This window comes from Neoarius graeffei, chromosome 19 (assembly GCF_027579695.1).
Source record: "Neoarius graeffei isolate fNeoGra1 chromosome 19, fNeoGra1.pri, whole genome shotgun sequence".
NCBI lineage: Eukaryota > Metazoa > Chordata > Actinopteri > Siluriformes > Ariidae > Neoarius > Neoarius graeffei.
The window spans coordinates 37,053,026-37,075,746 of record NC_083587.1 but is presented as its reverse complement, the minus strand read 5'-3'; the positions used below and the strand labels follow the sequence as shown (position 1 = coordinate 37,075,746).

General features: G+C 42.9%; 1 protein-coding gene across 1 annotated transcript in view; it reads left to right on the top strand.

Moving 5' to 3' along the window:
• vps41 (VPS41 subunit of HOPS complex) overlaps positions 1-22,721 on the top strand; it is a 115,019-nt gene that overhangs the window by 24,427 nt on the left and 67,871 nt on the right. Inside the window, exons 4-7 of the mRNA XM_060900035.1 lie at positions 8,573-8,650; positions 8,823-8,897; positions 14,625-14,687; positions 16,928-16,993. Of these exons, the coding sequence (XP_060756018.1) occupies positions 8,573-8,650; positions 8,823-8,897; positions 14,625-14,687; positions 16,928-16,993 (282 nt within the window). The remainder of the gene's footprint in view (positions 1-8,572; positions 8,651-8,822; positions 8,898-14,624; positions 14,688-16,927; positions 16,994-22,721) is intronic.

The window sequence follows — 22,721 nt, the reverse complement described above, 5'->3', positions numbered from 1 at the left end:
CTTCGTTGCCCGGGCGGTGTGTTTGGGATCATTGTCATGCTGAAAGACCCAGCCACGTTTCATCTTCAATGCCCTTGCTGATGGAAGGAGGTTTTCACTCAAAATCTCACGATACATGGCCCCATTCATTCTTTCCTTTACACAGATCAGTCGTCCTGGTCCCTTTGCAGAAAAACAGCCCCAAAGCATGATGTTTCCACCCCCATGCTTCACAGTAGGTATGGTGTTCTTTGGATGCAACTCAGCATTCTTTCTCCTCCAAACACGACAAGTTGAGTTTTTACCAAAAAGTTCTATTTTGGTTTCATCTGACCATATGCCATTCTCCCAGTCCTCTTCTGGATCATCCAAATGCTCTCTAGCAAACTTCAGACGGGCCTGGACATGTACTGGCTTAAGCAGGGGGACACGTCTGGCACTGCAGGATTTGAGTCCCTGACGGCGTAGTGTGTTACTGATGGTAGCCTTTGTTACTTTGGTCCCAGCTCTCTGCAGGTCATTCACTAGGTCCCCCTGTGTGGTTCTGGGATTTGTGCTCACCGTTCTTGTGATCATTTTGACCCCACGGGGTGAGATCTTGCGTGGAGCCCCAGATCGAGGGAGATTATCAGTGGTCTTGTATGTCTTCCATTTTCTAATAATTGCTCCCACAGTTGATTTCTTCACACCAAGCTGCTTACCTATTGCAGATTCAGTCTTCCCAGCCTGGTGCAGGTCTACAATTTTGTTTCTGGTGTCCTTTGACAGCTCTTTGGTCTTGGCCATAGTGGAGTTTGGAGTGTGACTGTTTGAGGTTGTGGACAGGTGTCTTTTATACTGATAACGAGTTCAACCAGGTGCCATTAATACAGGTAACGAGTGGAGGACAGAGGAGCCTCTTAGGCAGCTGGGCCATAGAAGGTTCACGCTGCACGCTGCATGCTGCACACTACACGCGTGTAAAGAAAAGTGGACAAACGTAGCATGACTTGCTCTGGGCCATAGAACGGCGTTCACGTTGCACGCTGCACACTTCACGCGTGAAGCGTGAAATGAACATGCACACTTTTTTCTAGGCGTGAAGATGGAAATTCCAGTCAATGCATGCGGTCACCGCCGCGCCAGCCAATCAGAACGGGTCTAGGGAGATAACTCTATGCTTTCAGGGGAAAACTTCAGAAAAAATATAATTGAATGGTATAATTGAAAAATAGTTCTTCATCGGGATTGTCAAGCAGATTATAGAATGTTCGGTGAAATTCACCACGGGTTTCTCTCAGAAGGAAGTGTTCTCGGCTCCAAATTCTGTTCCTTTTTCTCTTCCTCTGTCTCAGTAAAAGCAGAATGAGGCAATCGTCGTCATCCGAAGAGTCCATATTGTTGGTTACTCGGTCAAAGTAGAACAGACGCAACACGTGAACATCCAAGCATGAAGTTTAATGGCCCAGGGTCCGGTTTTTCACGTGAACGTGTAGCGTGTAGCGTGCAGCATGCAGCGTGAACCTTCTATGGCCCAGCTGCCTTAAAGAAGTTGTTACAGGTCTGTGAGAGCCAGAAATCTTGCTTGTTTGTAGGTGACCAAGTACTTATTTTACCGAGGAATTTAGCAATTAATTCATTAAAAATCCTACAATGTGATTTCCTGGATTCTTTCCCTCCATACCTATGATGAAAATTACAGGCCTCTCTCATCTTTTTAAGTGGGAGAACTTGCACAATTGGTGACTGACTAAATACTTTTTTGCCCCGCTGTACCAGCCCTCTGCGTGGCGGTGCTTCTGTGCTCGCTTTGTGGATCCATGGCGCGGTGTTCCAAGCGATGTTGCCCGGCGGCGGCTGTGCAGGGGGTGTGGGACTTATTTTCGTGCGCCTTTTGGTGGGACTGTGGTAGCTACGCCATTGGAATGATATCCTGACCTTCTTTTGGTGCCCCCCCCCAAATTGTAAAGCGACCTTGGGTATGAGAGAGGTGCGATTATAAATTCAACTGATTATTATAATTTATTATTTTCCGTTAACAGGTGTGCCTCGTCAAGTTAGTGGGATTTCTTGCTGCCTTAATGAGTTTGAGATCGAATAGTAAATAATAAAAATACAGTAAATAGCCCTATTCCAAAATCTGGCCTTTCATTTCCTTTTGTGTTTTACAATCTGTGGTAATTTTTATATTGGCTAAAAATGATCATGGCAGTGAGTTCACGCCTGCACACCCACTTTAGAGGAGTAGGCCTACCTAGTAATGCCTCCTCACCTGATGTTTTATTAACCATTATTGATTTGTTTTCTCCCCCCTGGAGATTGATCTCTCTCTCTCTCTCTCTCTCTCTCCCCCCCCCCCCCCCCCCCAAAAAATGCATCACAGAGCTGAATCTCCAATAAGAGCCAATGTCCCATTCTGTGTCTTTGTGTCATTTTTATTCCTATATACGTGTTCCTGTGTAGCTGCTGCAACCTTGTACCATGCACACGCTCCAGCAGGCCTAATGTAGCCTCATGTTTTAAGTGGTCACAATCAGAATTTCATTTGCACCATTCCATTTCAATAAATCCCTTTAAGAGCTGCTCCGGCTGCTGGGGCCATGCCGTTTATTTATTTATTTTGGCTGATTTTATTTGGGCAGATGGTGGGGGGCTCTGTCGGACATGCTCCGCTGTGCCTGTAAATATAAGCATTTCATTATAGACTGCACTGAAGCATGGGAGCCCACTATGGGCCGGGTAAGGGGTGTGTGTGTGTGAGAGAGACAGAGAGAGCTTCTTACATGCAATGTTTTTTAAAACATCTCTCGCCGTTTTTCTGGCTGAAAATGTTTTTAGTCGAGTTACTGGACGTAGTGTTCCACTATCATTCATTTGCAGATATTTTTGCTTTCAGTCAAATTTGTGGAGTATTTAATTTAATTCTTAGATTTAAACAATTTGATTTTTTTTTTTAAGAATCTGATGTTATGAGTCAAACTAGATTTTTTGTTTGTTTGTTTCAATTGTCTTCAGAGAATGTAAATACAACCAAACCATTAACAGCATGTATTTATGTTGTCTATGAATTATTGCAGTCAGAGCTTCGTCCTACTGTTGCATTTTTTTTTTTTTTCTCTTCAAGAAATTCTGCATTGGGAGAGAACATTTTAAATATTTGTGAGGAAAAAAGCCACGCAATGGCTTTGCAGTCCTGAACTGTCCAATTTCGGTGAACCCTTGTCCACGGTTTCCTCAGATTACTGTTCTTGGCTGACAGGACTGAAACCTGATGTGGTCTTCTGCTGTTGGAGCCCGTCCACCATTAGGTTTGATGTGTTGTGAGTTCCGAGATGCTTTTTTGCACACCATGGTTGTAAAGAGTGGTATTTGAGATAAAGTAAACTTCCTGGCAGCTTGGAACAGTCTGGCCATTCTCCTCTGACCGCTCTCATCAACAAAGTGTGTCTGCTCATAACACTGCCGCTCACTGGATATTTTTATTTTTTACACCATTCTGTGTGAACTCGAGATAGCTGTGTCCGAAAATCCCAGGAGATCATTTTTTTTAATTATTATTATTATTATTTTTTTGAAATGCCCAAACCCGCCCACCTGATACCAACAACCGTGCCACAGCCAAAGTTACTGAGATCATACTTTTCCCCCATGTTTGATATATAAATGGCACTTGATTTGTATCTGCATGATTTTATGCATTGTGTTGCTGCCACATGACTGGCTGATTGCACAACTCATATTCTGGATTTTTATTTCAGTGAAAAGACGCCAGTGTATTGCTGATGTAACTGGGCATAACTCCAGTATTTCCTGTTACTTTCAGCTGCTAGTTTTGTGAAAATTCAAAATCTGATGAAATGATTATAAATGAAACAAATTAGAACAAACAAAGCAGCTGTAAATGTAAATCAGCAAATCTGAGCAACTACAAGTTGTTCAGAACAGAGCTGCTAGGCTTGTCCTAGGATGTTCATCTAGAACTAGCATCCATAAGATGCAGACTGCGCTGTCATGGCTCAGCGTTGAGAAGAGGCTGGCCCTAAGCACAGTGACATTTCTTAGTGAAACAATGAAAACGCATAGACCTGAGTTTATGATACATCAAGTAGTGTTTTGTAATACAGTTCACAAACATGACACCAGGAAAGCGGGTAAGGGTGACATTGTACAACCAAATCCAACAACTAATTCACTGAAAAGAACTGTGCTTTATAGAGCAATTAAGATATGGAATGAATTGCCACTTGATATTCGTCAAGACAAATACAAAAGATCCTTTAAAAAGAGACTAAGGCTACATCCACACGACAACGGCAACGAGATGTTATTTAAAAATATATCGCGTCCAAATGGGCAACGATCAGTAAAATATCAGGTCCATATGGCAACGCAACACTTGCTGAAAACGATGCAGTACACATGCCACACCTCTAGGGGCGCTGTAAGATGGTCCCTTCGGAGACACCAGAAGAATAGAAGTAAGGATGCATGCGCATAAACTATTATGCGCGAGACTTCATATTAGCCACAAAGTCAGGAAAATCTGTTCGTAAAATTACGTTATAATGACCAAATACAATGAAAAGTATTTTTCCAGTCTCACCTGTGAAAGGTAATCCCATGTGATCTTGTTTGGACGGTACAGTTAAACGCAGCTAATCTTTATTCTCCGCTTTGACCTATCCAATATGGCGGCGAGGATGATGTATGATTCTACGCGGAAGGCGGCGTCTTTAATGGTCCGGAATAAATTGAATGCTACACGTTGATGGATTAATTTGTTGTTTCTCACCTGTGAAAGGTAATCCCATGTGATCTCGTTTGGACGGTAAACCTGTTGGTACAGTTAAACGCAGCACATGAATCTTTATTCTCCGCTTTGACCTATCCAATATGGCGGCGAGGATGATGTATGATTCTAAGCGGAAGGCGGCGTCTTTAATGGTCAGGAATAAATTGAATGCTACACGTTGATGGATTAATTTGCTCTTCTGCGCCCTTTTTGAGGAATGTATTGTAGGACTTACTGTAAACCAACATCTGAAGAGGTGAGATCGCTCCTTTTTTTCCCTATTTTTGCTGGCGGGATTGACTCTGCCCTAAGGGCAGAGTCTCTCTCTCTCTCTCTCTTTGCACCATTACACAATAAATATTCACAGTGAAAATATTTTGTAAGTGCGTTTCATGAACCAAGTTATAGGATTTGTTGACAACTCGCATCGAGTTTGTTACACTTCTACCCGGCGTGAAGCACTCACAGTCATGTGGTTGTGACGTCATCGTAAACAAATCCGTTCTACTCATCCAGACGACTTCACAACGGCAACGTTGCCAGATCTTTCCACTCTGGAACCCGTTCTCAAAAAGATTGCGTTTTGGGCACCCAAAACGCCAGTGCTGTGTGGACGCCAGGCCTAAACGATAAGCAATTGTATTGGAGTCACCTGAATCCATTGCTGTGTGGACAGGGCCTAAAAGTGTATCTTTTGAATGGTTAATATAGGTGTCGGCTTAAGCTGTATAGTTTGTATTTTTATATTGTTTTATTATGTGTTCAAAGGAGTACTTTAGCAATGTACAGGTGGTAGCATTGCATTTTACTTTTTAAAAATTGAGGTGCATTTTATAACTGTTTGCTACAATTGTTCCTGAACTTTTTAGTACAAGTATTTTTGTCATGCATTTTGCTATATTAGAACTTTTGAACTTTTAACTTGCACTTAGCATTTTGCAATGCATGTATATCTGTATGTTTCTTAACTGTTGAAATGATGTGATATGTTTTTAATTGGGGACCCCAGGAAGACTAGCGAACTGCTATGGCACAAGCTAATGGGGATCCTTTAATAAAATAAATAAATAAATCAGACAATTGACTGACTGATTTAGACTCAACAAAATGTTTTAAGAAAGCATTTAAATCCTCAATACCAGACTCGCCAAATCTGTTGATGATAAATTAGCCAGTATAAATGCTATGTCCTATAGGCTCATACAGGAGTGAACACTCTCAAAAGTGCACAGGAAGACGGGAAAGTATACAGTCAAGCCGGAAAGTCTGCACACCCCTTTCACCTTCTCCACGTTTTATTAAATTACAGACTTATTCTACAATAGATTGAGTTCATTTTTTGTCACAAGATTCCACACTAAATGGCCCGTAATGACAAAGTGAAAGCAGGTTTTAGACATTTGTGCTAATTTATTAAAAATCAAAATGTAAACAAAATGTACACAAGTGTGCACACCCTTTGATATGACACCCAAAAGTGAGCTGAGGTGCATTTTGTTTCCACTGATACTGCTTGAGATGTTTCTACAACTTAACTGGAGTCCACCTGTGGTAAATTCAATAGATTGGACATGATTGGGGATTGCCAACACCTGCCTCTATAAGGTCCCACAGTTGACGGTGCATGTCAGAGCAAACTCCAAGCCATGGGGTCAAAGGAATTATCTGCAGACCTCAGAAACAGGATTGTGTCAAGGCATAGATCTGGAGAAGGGTACAGAAAAATTGCTGCAGCTTTACAGGTCTCAAAGAGCACAGCCGCCACCATCATTCATAAATGGAAGAAGTTTGGAACCACCAAGAATCTTCCTAGACCTGGCCACCCGGCCAAACTGAGTGATCAGGGGAGACGGGCCTTGGCCAGGGAGGTGAGCAAGAACCCGAGGGTCACTCTGACAGAGCTCCAGCATATCCTTGTGGAGATGGGAGAACCTTTCAGAAGATCGATCATCCAGGCAGCACTCCACAAATCAGGCCTTTATGGTAAAGTGGTCAGACGGAAGCCACTCCTTAGTAAAAGACAGCCCACTTGGAGTTTGCCAAAAGGCACCTAGAGGACTCTCAAACCATGAGAAACAAGATTCTCTGGTCTGATGAAACCAAAATTTTACTTTTTGGCCTGAATACCAAGCGTCACGTCTAGAGGAAACCAGGCACCGCTAATCACCTGGCTAATGCCATCTGTACAGTGAAGCATGGCGTTGGCAGCATCATGATGTAGGGATGTTTTTCAGCAGCGAGAACGGAGGGACTAGTCCTGATAGAGGGAAAGATGAATGCAGCTAAGTACACCGAGATCTTTGAACAAAACCTGCTCCAGAGTAGACTGGTACCAAAATTCAAAAAAGTGCTTATTTAAGGAGTTAAAGGCATTTTTGAGACAAAGTCGGCAAACAGTCTTATTTTGTCAATTTGGGTGTGCCGAATTCAAATCTGCAATATGCCGAGCTCTATCTGACCTCTGTTGACCTCTAGAGGTCATTGAACTTTGGGCCTGTAAACGTCTCAGCTGAACCCAGTTTCTCAGCTTTCTAAGGAATGAAATGTACTGAAATGATTAATGAAGTTAGCAAATGGCCTTGTTTGTTAAATGTTTGGGTGCTGAATTCATTTTTCATTTGTAAAACGACATATGACCTCTGATAACCTCAAGGTCATTAAACTTGGCCTATAGGCCTATGCATTTAACGGCATTTTTAAACTGACTTTACTCCCCCAAAAAGAATATGAACAGACAAAAAACAAATAGAAAGGAACAAATACAACATTAAATGCCAGTCCATGTACATGTGACTTACTTTTCACAATGAGAATGCCTCGGCGATCACCTTACATAACATTGCATTACATTTAGCGGTTATCGTTTATACAAAGCTACTGAAAAAAGGACAGATTCAGCAGCATACAAAATGTGGGGGCATACAGGGTATACAGGTTAATCAGGGTTAGTGTGTATATATATGAGTTTTTTTCTTTGTTTTTTGTTTTGTTTTAAACGGGGTAAAGCCTTTACAAAAAACAAACAACAAAGAAAAAAACTCTCATATATACTAACCCTGATTAACCTGTATAACCTGATTAACCAGTGCTGTGTGGACGCCAGGCCGAAACGATAAACAATTTTATCGGATTCACCTGAATCCGTTGCCATGTGGACAGGGCCTCAGTCTGCACTGAACCTTGAACAGCGGACCACATCGGGTTCCACCCCTGTCAGCGAAGAACATGAATCTGGAGTTACAGTGGGCACAGGCTCACCAAAATTGGCCATCTGAGGTTATGGAATCAAATTGTTTACCATTTTGTAGCATTGAAAAAGTATTTTAGATAACAGATGATCGGGTTTTTTTTAATATATATACTTTTTGTAATATACAAAATATACATTACGTGCAAAAAATTTTTGTATAACAGCAAAATCAAAACTACATAGTTGTATAGCTGTATTCCTATTGTGGATTATTTCTTTAATGTGTTTTGTTATGCATTTGTCCCCTTAGACAAAGTGTCTGGTTTTTTACTAAGGAGGTTTGAGGATGTGATCCACGGTGCATATATTATGTTGAGGCATTTTGATATTTTGGGGGGGTGGAAATGCCATTTCACACTGGCATGCTCTGATAAATAGGCTTTTCTGGCCTCCAGCAATTTCACACTTTTTTGCCCCTGAGGGGACAAGCTGAAGCCACACACACACACACCCTCAAACACACTCATGAGAGTACACTAATACTCCAGTACAGCAGATTAAAGTTCAAATTCCCGACAAATGTCCACCGATCTCATGTATAATAAAGTTTGTGTCTTCTCTGTGGCTTCCAGTTTCTGGCTCTGGGGACTCACTTTGGGAAAGTCTTCCTACTTGATGTCCAAGGAAACGTCACCCAGAAGTATGAAATCGTAAGTAAACACGGGAATGGTTGTGGTAACTTTTTTTCCAAGGTTAAAACGGTTCACGTTTCACTTATTTCTGTATGCATTGTTTTTTGTATCGTATTGAGAGTTGCAGAGCATTATTTTGGCTAGGAAATGCCACAGTCCCTAAATCATTCCCTGTCCGTCTGTCACACAGAGTTCCGTGAAGATAAATCAGATCAGTCTGGATGAGAGCGGAGACCATGTGGGGATCTGCTCAGAGGACGGAAAGGTAAGCTTTCTCTTCTATCCTGGCATTAGGAAGGATTGAGCCAGATGAATAAAAATTAAACTCACAAGGCCGGTTGAGAAGTGAGGTGATGCGTCTCTGTATTAGTGGTGACTCCATCATAAAGTGCCAGAGACAATAATTATTCAGAGATCTTCAAGGAAACAATAGAAGACAGCATAAGACGATCAGTGCGCACCCTGGGATAAACTCTTTCGATCAGGACAAATTTCTTTCCCTGAAAGGTTCTTAAAGACAGCCAGAGGTTAAGCAGTGCTTCTGCAGAAGCTCATTAACCAAAACCCCTATGTTGATTACTTATGAAAGAGAAAGTGTATCAGTTTGAGCATTAAATATCTTGTATTTGTATTCAGATCAAAAAGGATTTGCCAGTCATTGCACTCTGTTTTTCTTTACGTTTTACACAGCATCCCAACTTTTTTGGAATCAAGGTTGTACAGTATAATCGCTTTCATAAAGGATACCTGAAGCAGGTCTCCTGGAGAGCGGCTAAACCAACTTGGAATCTCAGCAGTTTGTTATTGATCAATCAGGCTTTCGTCTAAACGGGGGAACAGGGGCGCTGCGCCCTCTTACTCTCGGCATGCGCCCCCTTACCGACTCCGTGAAAACATCCCAGCAACACTACGTGACAATGTGTCTGATCATCAAATACGTTATAATTACTCCAAAAATATTCCAATCATAGTAGATACACCGCCAGACGGTGCAAAAACAATCCGAATTGGCGTTTTCCAGACTGAGGCGCCATGTTGTTTAGTTGTTTACTTGTCGCGGCTGCTCTCGCGAGATTTGACATGGGTTACATACAAGGTCAGCTGACTTGTAGAGCGAGATTTCTCGAGACTGAATGACCTTTCACCCACCGGCGCGGGAGCTTTTGACAGAAGTAGTTCGCGAGTTGTTTTTGTTGACACTTGGGCATTTAAAGATGTCATCCCGCGGCACGAAACGGAAGAAAGCCAAAGACTGTCCGGGGCAGAAGAAGATTACTTTTCTTTTTCAATGTTGACAGACAATTTGTTACAATTTCCCTCTCAGATACTCAGAATGTCCCATTGGAGCATTTTTCAAAGGCTTTGCACGGCAGGGGGGACAACTGGCACCATCCCCCCCGCTCCCTCGCCATGGTGAGCGCCCTCATACTAAATTTTACTAGAAAAAACCCTGGATCAATGCTGTCTTGCTTGTGTTCACTGGTAGTCATGGTTTGAATGTTCCAACGTCCCAGTTTGAGTGCTGGTCATGGTTTTTGTTGTCGTCTTTACCTTGTCTGGTGCTGCGTTCTACAATCTGCAGTTCAGTCTGTTTGGCCCTGAGCCCCATTCTCACAGTAGGGCAGGCAGACCATGGCAGGACAGTATCGTTCTGGCTGGGGGCTGCCAGCTTGAGGTGGGCAGTAGCTGTCCATTGAGATGTGGCGATCTCTCCTACTTTGGATACCTGTCCATGCATCGCCAACAGTCCCTGCACCACCAATTGAGCGAGGCTGATTACCGGTAATGACTGCTGTCTGTATTTTGTAGTCATGGTGAAGTGACATTGGAGTAACCTCTCCAGTGTGCAGGCCTGGGCAGGGTTTGTACAGGAGACATCCTGTTCCCCATGTAAAAAGTCCCCCCCCCCCCTTCCCTCGGCTTCCCTGGCGTAGTCCAAGGGAAAGGCAGAAGCCGATACAGCTTGGCACTGATGTTGCGACAGGAGTTTCCAGAATGAGACCAACAACCTCAGGTTCAGGACTCCAGCTCCAACTCCAGTTTTCTCCTCAGGCTTTGCCTCTCCCAAGGTTGCCCAAAAGGCAGTGTGATGTGGTCTTTAAGCACTTCTTGGTGCACTTTGGTCCTGATTGTTGATGCCAGAGTAGTTCATACACACAGTGATGCTGTGTCAACATCACTACCTCATCATTTAGCCTGCTAACTGAGGTGTTGTATACTGTGGTGTGGTGCTTAGGCTCAGAAGTGCTCAAGGAGATGGGTGAATACCAGTGTGCCTGTTCACTCAACAAAGTGGACTCCCCAGAGCAGGGTTGCGGGCAAGCTGGAGCCTAGCCCAGCTGACTGTGGCCGAGAGGTGGGGTACACCGTGGACAAGTCACCACATCATCGCAGGGCTGACACATCGAGACAAACAACCATTCACAACTACGGTCAATTTAGAGTCACCAGTTAACCTAACCTGCATGTCTTTTGGACTGTCGGGGAAACCGGAGCACCCGGAGGAAACCCACACGGACACGGGGAGAACATGCAAACTCCACACAGGAAGGCTCCTGTTGGCCACTGGGCTCCAAACCAGAACCTTCTTGCTGTGAGGCGACAATGCTAACCACTACACTACCATGCCAGAGTTGATCCCAAAAGTGTCAATTCCCAGATTTCAGACATTGAAATCTAAGTGTCATCTCCAAAGCTTTGGATTTGATTGCATACAATAAACGATCTGCCTCAGCAAACATGAGAAATAAAATTAATTTAGCATACAAGTGCTTTGTTAGTGAGACAGTCAGCAGTTATTGGCATTTTTGAGTTTGACTAGTTCAAGATTTAAGCTTTTTGTTGAATTTCGGTGTATGCAAAGGAAAAATGTGGAATAGCAAAATATTCATCTCATTTTACAATCTAAAAATCTCATCTCCTTATCTGTAGCCGCTTTATCCTGTTCTACAGGGTCGCAGGCAAGCTGGAGCCTATCCCAGCTGACTACGGGCGAAAGGCGGGGTACACCCTGGACAAGTCGCCAGGTCATAACAGGGCTGACACATAGACACAGACAACCATTCACACTCACATTCACACCTACGGTCAATTTAGAGTCACCAGTTAACCTAACCTGCATGTCTTTGGACTGTGGGGGAAACCGGAGCACCCGGAGGAAACCCACGCGGACACGGGGAGAACATGCAAACTCCACACAGAAAGGCGCTCGCCGGCCACGGGGCTCGAACCCAGACCTTCTTGCTGTGAGGTGACAGCGCTAACCACTACACCACCGTGCCGCCCTAATCTAAAAATAATTATTTTACAATAGCGGTTCCTGTTATCACTGGTGTTGCAGTAACTATAAACTGTCAATTCCTCACCAGCCTTCCTTTTTCCATGGGCCCTATTGTCAGAGTTTTCAGTAGTAAATTAATCAATACCTGACCAATCATAATTGGGAATTCAAAAACACCATGGTATACAGTGGTGCTTGAAAGTTTGTGAACCCTTTAGAATTTTCTATATTTCTGCATAAATATGACCTAAAACATCATCAGATTTTCACACAAGTCCTAAAAGTAGATAAAGAGAACCCAGTTAAACAAATGAGATAAAAATATTATACTTGGTCATTTATTTATTGAGGAAAATGATCCAATATTACATATATCTGTGAGTGGCAAAAGTATGTGAACCTCTAGGATTAGCAGTTAATTTGAAGGTGAAATTAGTCAGGTGTTTTCAATCAATGGGATGACAATCAGGTGTGACTGGGCACCCTGTTTTATTTAAAGAACAGGGATCTATCAGAGTCTGATCTTCACAACACGTTTGTGGAAGTGTATCACGGCACGAACAAAGGAGATTTCTGAGGACCTCGGAAAAAGTGTTGTTGATGCTCATCAGGCTGGAAAAGGTTACAAAACCATCTCTAAAGAGTTCGGACTCCACCAATCCACAATCAGACAGACTGTGTACAAATGGAGGAAATTCAAGACCATTGTTACCCTTCCCAGGAGTGGTCGACCAACAAAGATCACTCCAAGAGCAAGGCGTGTGATAGTCGGTGAGGTCACAAAGGACCACAGGTTAACTTCTAAGCAACTGAAGGCGCCTCTCACATTGGCTAATGTTCATGAGTCCACCATCAGGAGAACACTGAACAACAATGGTGTGCATGGCAGGGTTGAAAGGAGAAAGCCACTGCTCTCCAAAAAGAGCATTGCTGCTAATCTGCAGTTTGCTAAAGATCACGTGGACAAGCCAGAAGGCTATTGGAAAAATGTTTTGTGGACGGAAAAGACCAAAATAGAACTTTTTGCTTTAAATGAGAAGCATTATGTTTGGAGAAAGGAAAACACTGCATTCCAGCATAAGAACCTTATCCCATCTGTGAAACACGGTGGTGGTAGTATCATGGTTTGGGCCTGTTTTGCTGCATGTGGGCCAGGACGGCTTGCTATCATTGATGGAACAATGAATCCTAAATTATACCAGCGAATTCTAAAGGAAAATGCCAGGACATCTGTCCATGAACTGAATCTCAAGAGAAGGCGGGTCATGCAGCAAGACAACGACCCTAAGCACACAAGTTGTTCTACCAAAGAATGGTTAAAGAAGAATAAAGTGAATGTTTTGGAATGGCCAAGTCAAAGTCCTGACCTTAATCCAATCGAAATGTTGTGGAAGGACCTGAAGCGAGCAGTTCATGTGAGGAAACCCACCAACATCCCAGAGTTGAAGCTGCTCTGTACGGAGGAATGGGCTAAAATTCCTCCAAGCCGGTGTGCAGGACTGATCAACAGTTACCAGAAACGTTTAGTTGCAGTTATTGTTGCATAAGGGGGTCACACCAGATACTGAAAGCAAAGGTTCACATACTTTTGCCACTCACAGATATGTAATATTGGATCATTTTCCTCAATAAATAAATGACCAAGTATAATATTTTTTGTCTCATTTGTTTAACTGGGTTCTCTTTATCTACTTTTAGGACTTGTGTGAAAATCTGATGATGTTTTAGGTCTTATTTATGCAGAAATGTAGAAAATTCTAAAGGGTTCACAAACTTTCAAGCACCACTGTAAATACTCACGTGTGTGTGAGGGAGAGAGAGAGAGAGAGAGAGAGAGAGTCCTGTGTCTGTGGAAAGACAGCAAGGTAAATGTTAACACCATTTAAAATGGAATCCCCTTTGCTCATCCACCTGTTTGTACTTTTCCCCCATATCTGCTCAGTGATCTAGACACGAGCATTTAGTCGGGTTGACCAGGCTAATCGGCACCACAGCGGGTGGCTTTCTCACACTGATTTTAGAACAGATAGCAGACAAACGATAACGTTGAGGTCTGTGCCGTGATTCTGCCAATTAAAATCTATGCACCAGCCACTGTTCACTCGACAGAGGTGTTAACGTTCGTGCCACTTATCCTTTGCTTCAATAACCGAGATATGTCAGACGTGAGGCACTTGTAGGAGGATTGGTGGCACAGGTTTGGTTGGTTGGTTATTTATATTTTTATGTGTTTGGTGCTATAAATCTCCATGGTTCAACTTTATTTTAGCACACACCTGAATGGGAAATGCCCACCCCATGCCAAAACCGAGAGCTCCGCAAACAAACATGCAAAGATATGCAACGACAGTGATCTCACTCTGCACAATCAAGAAAATTATTCTTTCTAAACAACTTTCTTTTCAGACTTCACACTTGTATTTTCTTCGCTCACACAGACAGGTGTAAGTGAATTGCAAAGTTAAGGTTTGCCTGTAGCCTTCAGGGAGTACAGCAGAGCCACAGATGAAAACCACTCTATGAAGTCTTGTCAAGGCACAGGGAATTGACCTGTCCACTAATTGGGAGCCTAGTGGATGTGTATCTTGTCTGCTGAAAGATATGACATGTTTGTGATATCTGGCCCATGTCAACTTGAAGAGTAAAATCAGTAATTTTTACTTAAAATGGTTTTTAATTATCTTTGTCTTTACACTGTCTTTTCACTCTCAGGTGCAGGTATTTGGTCTCTACACCAGAGAGGGCTTCCATGAGAACTTTGACTGTCCTATTAAAGTAAGTTATTGTGGGTAACGTCACCCTTTTTCCTCTAGCAGACTGCTGGTGCTCATTGGACATTTTTCTGTAAAAGTTTGACTTTGTGTCAGAAATCGCTCTGTTGGTTTTTCAAATTAAATTTCAGTTCTCCATCAGTTTTAATTGATTTCTCTGGGGCTTCCTTAGCTTGGATCACTCTCATACAGTATATTCAAGTAGAGACGAAAAGGATTCTGTTGTCCATGAGTGCATCTAAAAAAAAAAAAACCCACCTTTCACAATATTCTTTTGTGAAAGTTTTTTTTTTTTTGTAATTTAATTCAAAGAGGTACACTTTCATATATTCTATATTTATTACACACAAAGTGAAGCATTTCAACTTTTTTTTTAATTTGTTTTAACTTTAATGATTATGGCTTATAGCTCATGAAAAATCATAAATCCAGTATCTCAAATTATTAGAATTTTCCTAAGATCAATCTACGAAACAGAAATGTACAGCTTCTGAAAAGTCTGTTCATTTATACACTCAATACTTGGTTGGCGCTCCTTTACCACAAATTACTGCATCAATGCAGCGTGGCATGGAGGCGATCAGCCTGTGGCACTGCTGAGGTATTATTGAAGCCCAAGTTGCTTTGATGGTGGCCTTCAACTCATCTGTATTTTTGGGTCGGGTGTTTCTCATCTTCCCCTTGACAATACTCCATAGATTCTCCATGGGGGTCAGGTGAGTTGGCTGGCCAATCAAGCAAAGTAATCTCATGGTCAGCAAACCATTTGGTAGTAGTTTTGGCACTGTGGGCAGGTGCCAAGTCCTGCTGGAAAAGGAAATCGGCATCTCCATAAAGCTTCTCGGCAGATGGAAGCATGAAATGCTCTAAAATCTCCTGGTAGATGGCTCTGTTGATTTTGGACTTGATAAACAGTGGACCAACACCAGCAGATGACATGGCACCCTAAATCATTACAGACTGCAGAAGCCTCACACTGAACTTCAAACACCTTGGATTCTGTACCTCTCCACTCTTCCTCCAGACTCCTTCATTTCCAAATGAAATGCAGAATTTACTTTCATCTAGAAAGAGAACTTTGGACCACTGGGCAACAGGCCAGTTCTTTTTCGCCTTAGCTCGGGTAAGACGCTTTTGACATTGTGTCTGGTTCAGGAGTGGCTTTATATTAGGAAGACAACAGTTGTATCCCCTTTCCTGAAGATGTCTGTGCGTGGTGGCTCTTGATGCACTGACACCAGCCTCAGTCCACTCCTTGTGAAGCTCTCCCAAGTTCTTGAATCGGCTTTTCTTGACAGTCCTCTCAAGGCTGCGGCCATCCCTGTTGCTTGTGCACCTTTTCCAGCCAGCCTTTTCAGCAGTGACCTTCTGTGGCTTACCCTCCTTGTGGAGGGTGTCAACGATTGTCTTCTGGGCAACTGCCAAGTCAGCAGTCTTCCCCATGATTGTGGTTGCATGTACTCAACTAGACCAAGAGATGCATGACATTTATCCTGTTTTACTAAAACTCAAAATGAAATATTTCTAATATTTTGAGATGTGTTTTTTAATGCTGTAAGCCATTATTTATCAAGATTTAAAATGGAAAAATGCTTGAAACATTTTAGTTTGCGTGTAATGAGTCTAGAATATATTAAATTTTCCACTTTCTTAAATAACTGATGGAAAGTATTGAACTTTTTTCAAGATATTCAAATTTTTTTGAGATGCACTAGTAATATTAGGAACGCAAGGGGTGGCTCAGAGTACCAGAAGAAAAACCCTCATTTCCGTTGCCAAGTGAATTGGACTCTGAGAAATTATTTAGAAACTGTTGGTCATCTATTCTCCCATGATCCCTGTGTGAATTTCTCAGTGTGCTTAACTTTTGTGCAGTTTTTTGATATAATCCTCTTCCTTCCACTTGGTTAAGCCTAGGTCACAATCGGCCGTACGTGCTCCTACGGCCGGTCTACGTGCAAGAAACGTACGGAGGGCACGCGTGTGACGTGCTGATTTTCGAGCCGCAGACCGGCCGCAGAGGTTCTTTGTCATGTCAAACATACTCTACGGGCGCTTACGTTTTTTTCAGGTTGCAAGACAAACTTATGGCCAACGTGCGTCTTTCTCCACGAACAAAAAAAGCGCAGCGATTTGGGAAACGGCAAAAATCGCACGGCTAAAAAATCGTGCATGCGGTTGTGACCTAGGCTTTAGATTTAGTTCAGATGGCAACTAACTTATTTTTTTCTGTATGTCTTCCAGGTGGTGGCTTTACATCCACATTTCAGCAAGTCAAGCAACAAGCAATTTGTAACTGGAGGAAACAAGGTAAACCTTTAAAAGTACTGAGTTTTAACTACACATTAGCAAAGGACAAAACTTTCACCAAGTATATTTCTAGGGTTTGGAACCAAAACTCCGTTCCAAATTAGAAGCTAATACAAAATGCCAGGTACCAGATACCTGGGAGGAATCGAATTTCTGCAATAACCCTTTATTATTGTAAACAAAAGCTACATATCTGCAAGGACCTGTCTAAGTGATTTAAATCATGCATGAATGCAACACCACGTCCAGTCGTTTAGATACGAGTTAGCATGCATGACCAGACTCGGGGATCGAAACGGGCGGTCGCCCACTTGCCAACGCGAGTTGGAAAGGGTACGGGCAACTAGTGACAACATGTACTCGACCAAGTGGGCGACTGGCTTGCCACGCTATATATATCAAACTACTCACTGCCTCGATGGTTTCTATCAACGATTCTCGCCCATTTTAAGCAGAACTTGGTCTATTTTACCATTTTTTGCGACAAGTTCAATAGATTTTGTGAGACATTTGTCAAGTTGGCATAGATGCGGGCGCCGCCATATTGTTTACGTGTGCAGTATACACCGCTACATGCAGCATGGCTGCGCGAAGTTTCGTTTTTTCCCGTTCATTTTCATTGCTGCCCGTGAAGACAAATGTAACTTGAACCGCTATTGGTCAGATATGGCCCTTTTCCACTACCCTTTTTCAGCTCACTTCGGCTCACTTCAGCCCGACACGGCTTGCGTTTCGACTACCTCAGAACAGCACGACTCAGCTCGCTTCAGCCCTACTCAGCACCCAAAACTCGCACGGTTTTGCAGTGAGGCTGAAGCGAGCCAAACCGAGCCGAGTGAGGCTGGGGGCGTGAGGAGACACTCCCCTGTGCACTGATTGGTGAGGAGGAGTGTCCTCACATGCCCACACACGCCCCGCGAGCACGCTGGGATCTGTAAACCCGGAAGAAGAATAATTACGAATTACGAGAATTTCTGAAGCCTTATGCGCCTCGCCTCATCTATACGCTCTTGCCAGTATCTGTTGGCGTTGTCGGTGACAACAAGCCACAGCACCAAGACCAGCAACACTAACGACTCCATGTCCTCCATGTTTATTGTTTACTATCCGGGTCGTGAGACTACCGCTTAAAAGATCACTGATGTCACTGTTTGCGCCGCCTAACGACATCATGTGACGTCCACCCACTTTCGCTAACTCCACCCAATGTGTCCACCCACTTCCAGCCAGCACGGTTCAGTGCGGTTGTAGTCGAAATGCAACTCCAACAGCCCCGCTCAGCTCGACTCAGCCCAACTCAGCACGGCACGGCTCAGCCCAACTCAGCCACGTTGGTAGTGGAAAAGCGGCAATAGATTAGACCCCCGCGAAGTTTAAAAGTCCTTGGCTTGACATTTCTGACAGCTATCAAAACAAACAGATATCACTCTAAGTATGTGGCCCTTATTTCTGTTTCTTTTAAATACTTGGTAACAAAGCCACCATTTTGTTTTTCTCTACTGTCAGTATATAAGCTGATATCCTAGTATTAGAGTAGCCAGTTAGAGCATGCGATTGCTCGGCCTGCAGGTGATGAGAGGGAGTATGTGGCAGGAGATGTAGAGCCCCAGGAGAGACAGAATGAGGAGGTGGAAGATGAAGATGACAAGGAGGCGCAGCATGATGTGGTGTATGACTCGATAGATGATGATGATGATTAGGGATGGCGAAAACTAAAAAAAATCTTGATCGACCACCGAGTCTCATTAGCCGGTTAAAGTCGGTTAACCTACGAGTTTAAACAGGGATGCAAACGGCGCGCCTTTTAGCGGATGCCGCCTTTTTCACGGCTGAATCGTGCAGTCAGCCGTGAAAAAGTCGGCATCTGCGCCTTTAGTTTGTGTGGAGAGATCTGATCTGCAATAACATGCATTGTTGGCTACAGACCGAAACATACTTTCAGAATGCACTGGCCAAGGCAGGACTAAACTCCATGTGCCTTCCAATAATAATTAAAAAAAAAAAAACAGAATAGTAATTTGTAAGCTAAAAAGCCTGTGTCTACACTTTTTTTCTTTAGCCGAGTGGCAGCTGTGTTCAACTGGGGCGGGACATGACTGAATGGGTGTTTCTGATTTGTTAGCCATCTTTAACTGGGGCGGGAGGGTGGGACATGACTGAATGGGTGTTTCTGATTCGTCAGCTGTCGTCCTTACACCTCATGGCATGCTCCAAAATCGGCAGCTTCAAAACGATTTTTTTTTTTTTTAACCGACAACCAAAAAAAAATTAACTGGTTGATTCGGTCAACCACCGGTCAAACGGTCATCGGTTAACATCCCTAATGATGATGATCTGGATGAGGGTTTCGAAGATTGTGATGATAATGAGATGACTCAGGAAGAAGTTTATAGACAGTTGAAATTGATCACTCATGTATAATATGGTTGTATTATATGAATAAATATATAAAATCGGCTTGAAATTTGTAATTATAAATACGGACCAGTGCTACTCCATTCCGACCAGTACCTCTGAGAGGCACTGGTCCAAATGGACCAGTGCTCCCAAATTCCCGTTTCGATCCCTGCCAGTGATAACCGTGCAAAAGATGTCCAGTCATAAACAGTCAAAAATTGAAACCCTTGTTTCATTTGGCCTGGGTGAACTTTGGGGGCATAAAAATAATACCGAAATGGCCCGTAGTTACACTCCTGCTTGATGTTATCACGTGATCCGGAATTCGCAGCAGATCGTAATGTAGCATAGTGACTGCCATTGGACAGCGCACATGAGCTCTCCTTATAGTGTTTAACGGAAAGCGACGGGCGGAAGCCGTTTTTATCCCCTTTGTTTAGGCACAATCTACCCTCAAACAATCCTTTATTATTCATTACTCGTTCTATTTTAAGAATGTCAGCATGAAATACTTTGAGAATTCTACTGAAAATGATTAAAATAGCAGGTTTAATTTTCCACCATTTTATAAATCCTGATCTGCTTTTCTTTTGCAGTAAACTCCAGCAGGCTCCTTCTCAGACTCTCAGTATATCCGTTCTGTAGTGTAGCTATCTGGCTAGTAGCTTACAACCAGAAACAAGAAAAATGTCGACATTCCAGTGAGCTAATCTTGTTTCGTATTAAAGCAGTTGGTATCTAATAAAATGAGCTCATACAAAGGATTGTATTCATTTAAAAAGAAACGCGTCTTTCTAATCGATATAATAGATGTTATTGCTTAACAGTGCATGCACTAATAATTTGTCATTTTTCTCCAGACATCCTAGGTTATTGATGTTAGTCGATTATGTTACACACACACACACACACACACACACTTTGATTACGGCTCTTAAGGGGTTTCACAAAAATACTGATGTGGCCTAGCCTGGCAAGCCAGACTAAATGTGAATATTTAGTCTGGCCTCGATCCGTAGACATTTCCGAAGGGTGTGGGAGGAACAAACCGCTGTCTTTCAAACTGTCTCTGTGCGTATAGGCCAACGCTCTGACCAATCAGCGCAACAGTGACTGTGACATAGTCAGAGCGACAGAAAGCAGTGGGGGAGACCTTGAAATAAAAAATTTTTCAAAATGCGTATTAATTAATAAACAGGTTCTAGATATTAAGAAGTTTGGAGATAATGACCACAAGTTTGGAGTCTGTACCACATACACATTTTTTTCCAAGTGTTTTTCAAGGGTTTGCTTAAACTGTTTTTGAGAGTTTTTATTTAGTGGTGTTTGGTGAAATAATTTCCCTTAAATTTAAAATAATGGGAAAATAAGAAACAATCAAAAAGTAATGTTTCAAAGCTGTTTATTAATTCTTCGTACTGCACAAACTAGCCCCATCCTTTTGGCTACGAGCGGAGCCAGCTGGTAGATCAGACTTTTGCCATAGCCGGTCGGCAAAACAGCGAAAACGTCCTTCTTGAAAAGGAATGAGCGGAGAGCCTCTTCCTGCTCATGTTTCAACGAAAACTCCAAGTCTAATTCTTCTAAAACTGATTCCAAAGCGGAGTCAAACGCGCGCTGTTCTCTAGCTGTAGCCATCTTTCCTGTTGCGCTTTCTCCAGCGTCGCACAGCCTTGTCGTCACTCCTGCAAAAGCCCGCCCAAAGAATCCAAACAAAAACCTTGCGTTGTGATTGGCGGGCACGATTTGATGCCCGGGGTGTTTTTGTTTATATGGTGTGAGGCTAGACCCACTCGCTAGGCAAAAATATTTTTGGCCGCTAGGCGGTTGGGTCTAGTTTACTAGGCTAGATGTGGCCCAGGCAGAATTTGAGTTTGATGCCCCTGATCGGAACAAACATTTGACTTCTTTTGGCATTGTGGACTCGAAACAACAGGGAATTGATAAGAACCGGAATTTATAAGCAGAATTGGACTCCGAATTGGGGTTGGTGTAATGAAAACGATACCCAGCCCTGTTTATTTCCTATAATTTACATGTAGTAAATTTGCCTTTTTACCCTTTCCAGCAAGGCAAAATTTCTTCAGGCTTTTTTGCTATCTAAACACTGCCGTTTTTCATATTGTTGGCTTTCTGAACTAAAATACAGCTTGGCCTTGTAGCAGGGTCAAAGAGAGAGAAAGAAAAGAAAGACAACAAAGAAGAAAGAGGTCCATTTTCTGAAAGTGTTGTTCACCAGGAGAGGTGTGTTCTCCCCATGCGGAACAAATAACAGTCATTACCCAGAGTGCCATAGCGTCTGCAACATGTAGAACATGGACTAAAACAAATACACACTCGTTTTCAAAGCCGTGTCACTCTGGAAATATGAAGTTCTGCCTTTTACATCATAAATAGAGAAGGCTATCTTTCCAGCATACAGCTTAAAGAGTACTTGATTTTTTTTTTTTTTTCTGAAGAAGGTTTTTTGAAACAAAATGATTATGCATTCTTGTCTTATGTAAGTTTCAGATACTGTATGGATAGGATTAGTGTAATGTGATCATACAATATCAGTATATAATAACTTTTTTTTTTTGAGTAATGCAGGTCTCATCTCATTATCTCTAGCGGCTTTATCCTGTTCTACAGGGTCGCAGGCGAGCTGGAGCCTATCCCAGCTGACTACGGGCGAAAGGCGGGGTACACCCTGGACAAGTCGCCAGGTCATCACAGGGCTGACACATAGACACAGACAACCATTCACACTCACATTCACACCTACGGTCAATTTAGAGTCACCAGTTAACCTAACCTGCATGTCTTTGGACTGTGGGGGAAACCGGAGCACCCGGAGGAAACCCACGCAGACACGGGGAGAACATGCAAACTCCGCACAGAAAGGCCCTCGCCGGCCACGGGGCTCGAACCCGGACCTTCTTGCTGTGAGACGACAGCGCTAACCACTACACCACCGTGCCGGGGCTAAAACATTCCTGATACAACTCATTAGAATTTAGCAATGCCCACAAAACTTCACAAAAATGAAAACTGCACATGGGGCTGGAAACAGAATGACGACTAAATGGCAAAAAAAACCCGCAGATGCGGACATTTATTTGACTCCTCCATGACAATAAGGGCACACCAGTTCAATTAGTTGGTTCTCAGAATTGCTGCTTGAAGAAAATGCAAAATAAAAAAAAATAAAATAAAATCGAAATCAAACTCCCGCCAACAGAAAAGGTCACGTGACGTCGAAAACCAATCAAATCGCCCCTTTCACTTTCAGTAAAGACTTGTGGAAGAAACATGCCTGTGGAGGGGAGTCCTGCAAAGCCTGTGTTTGTGA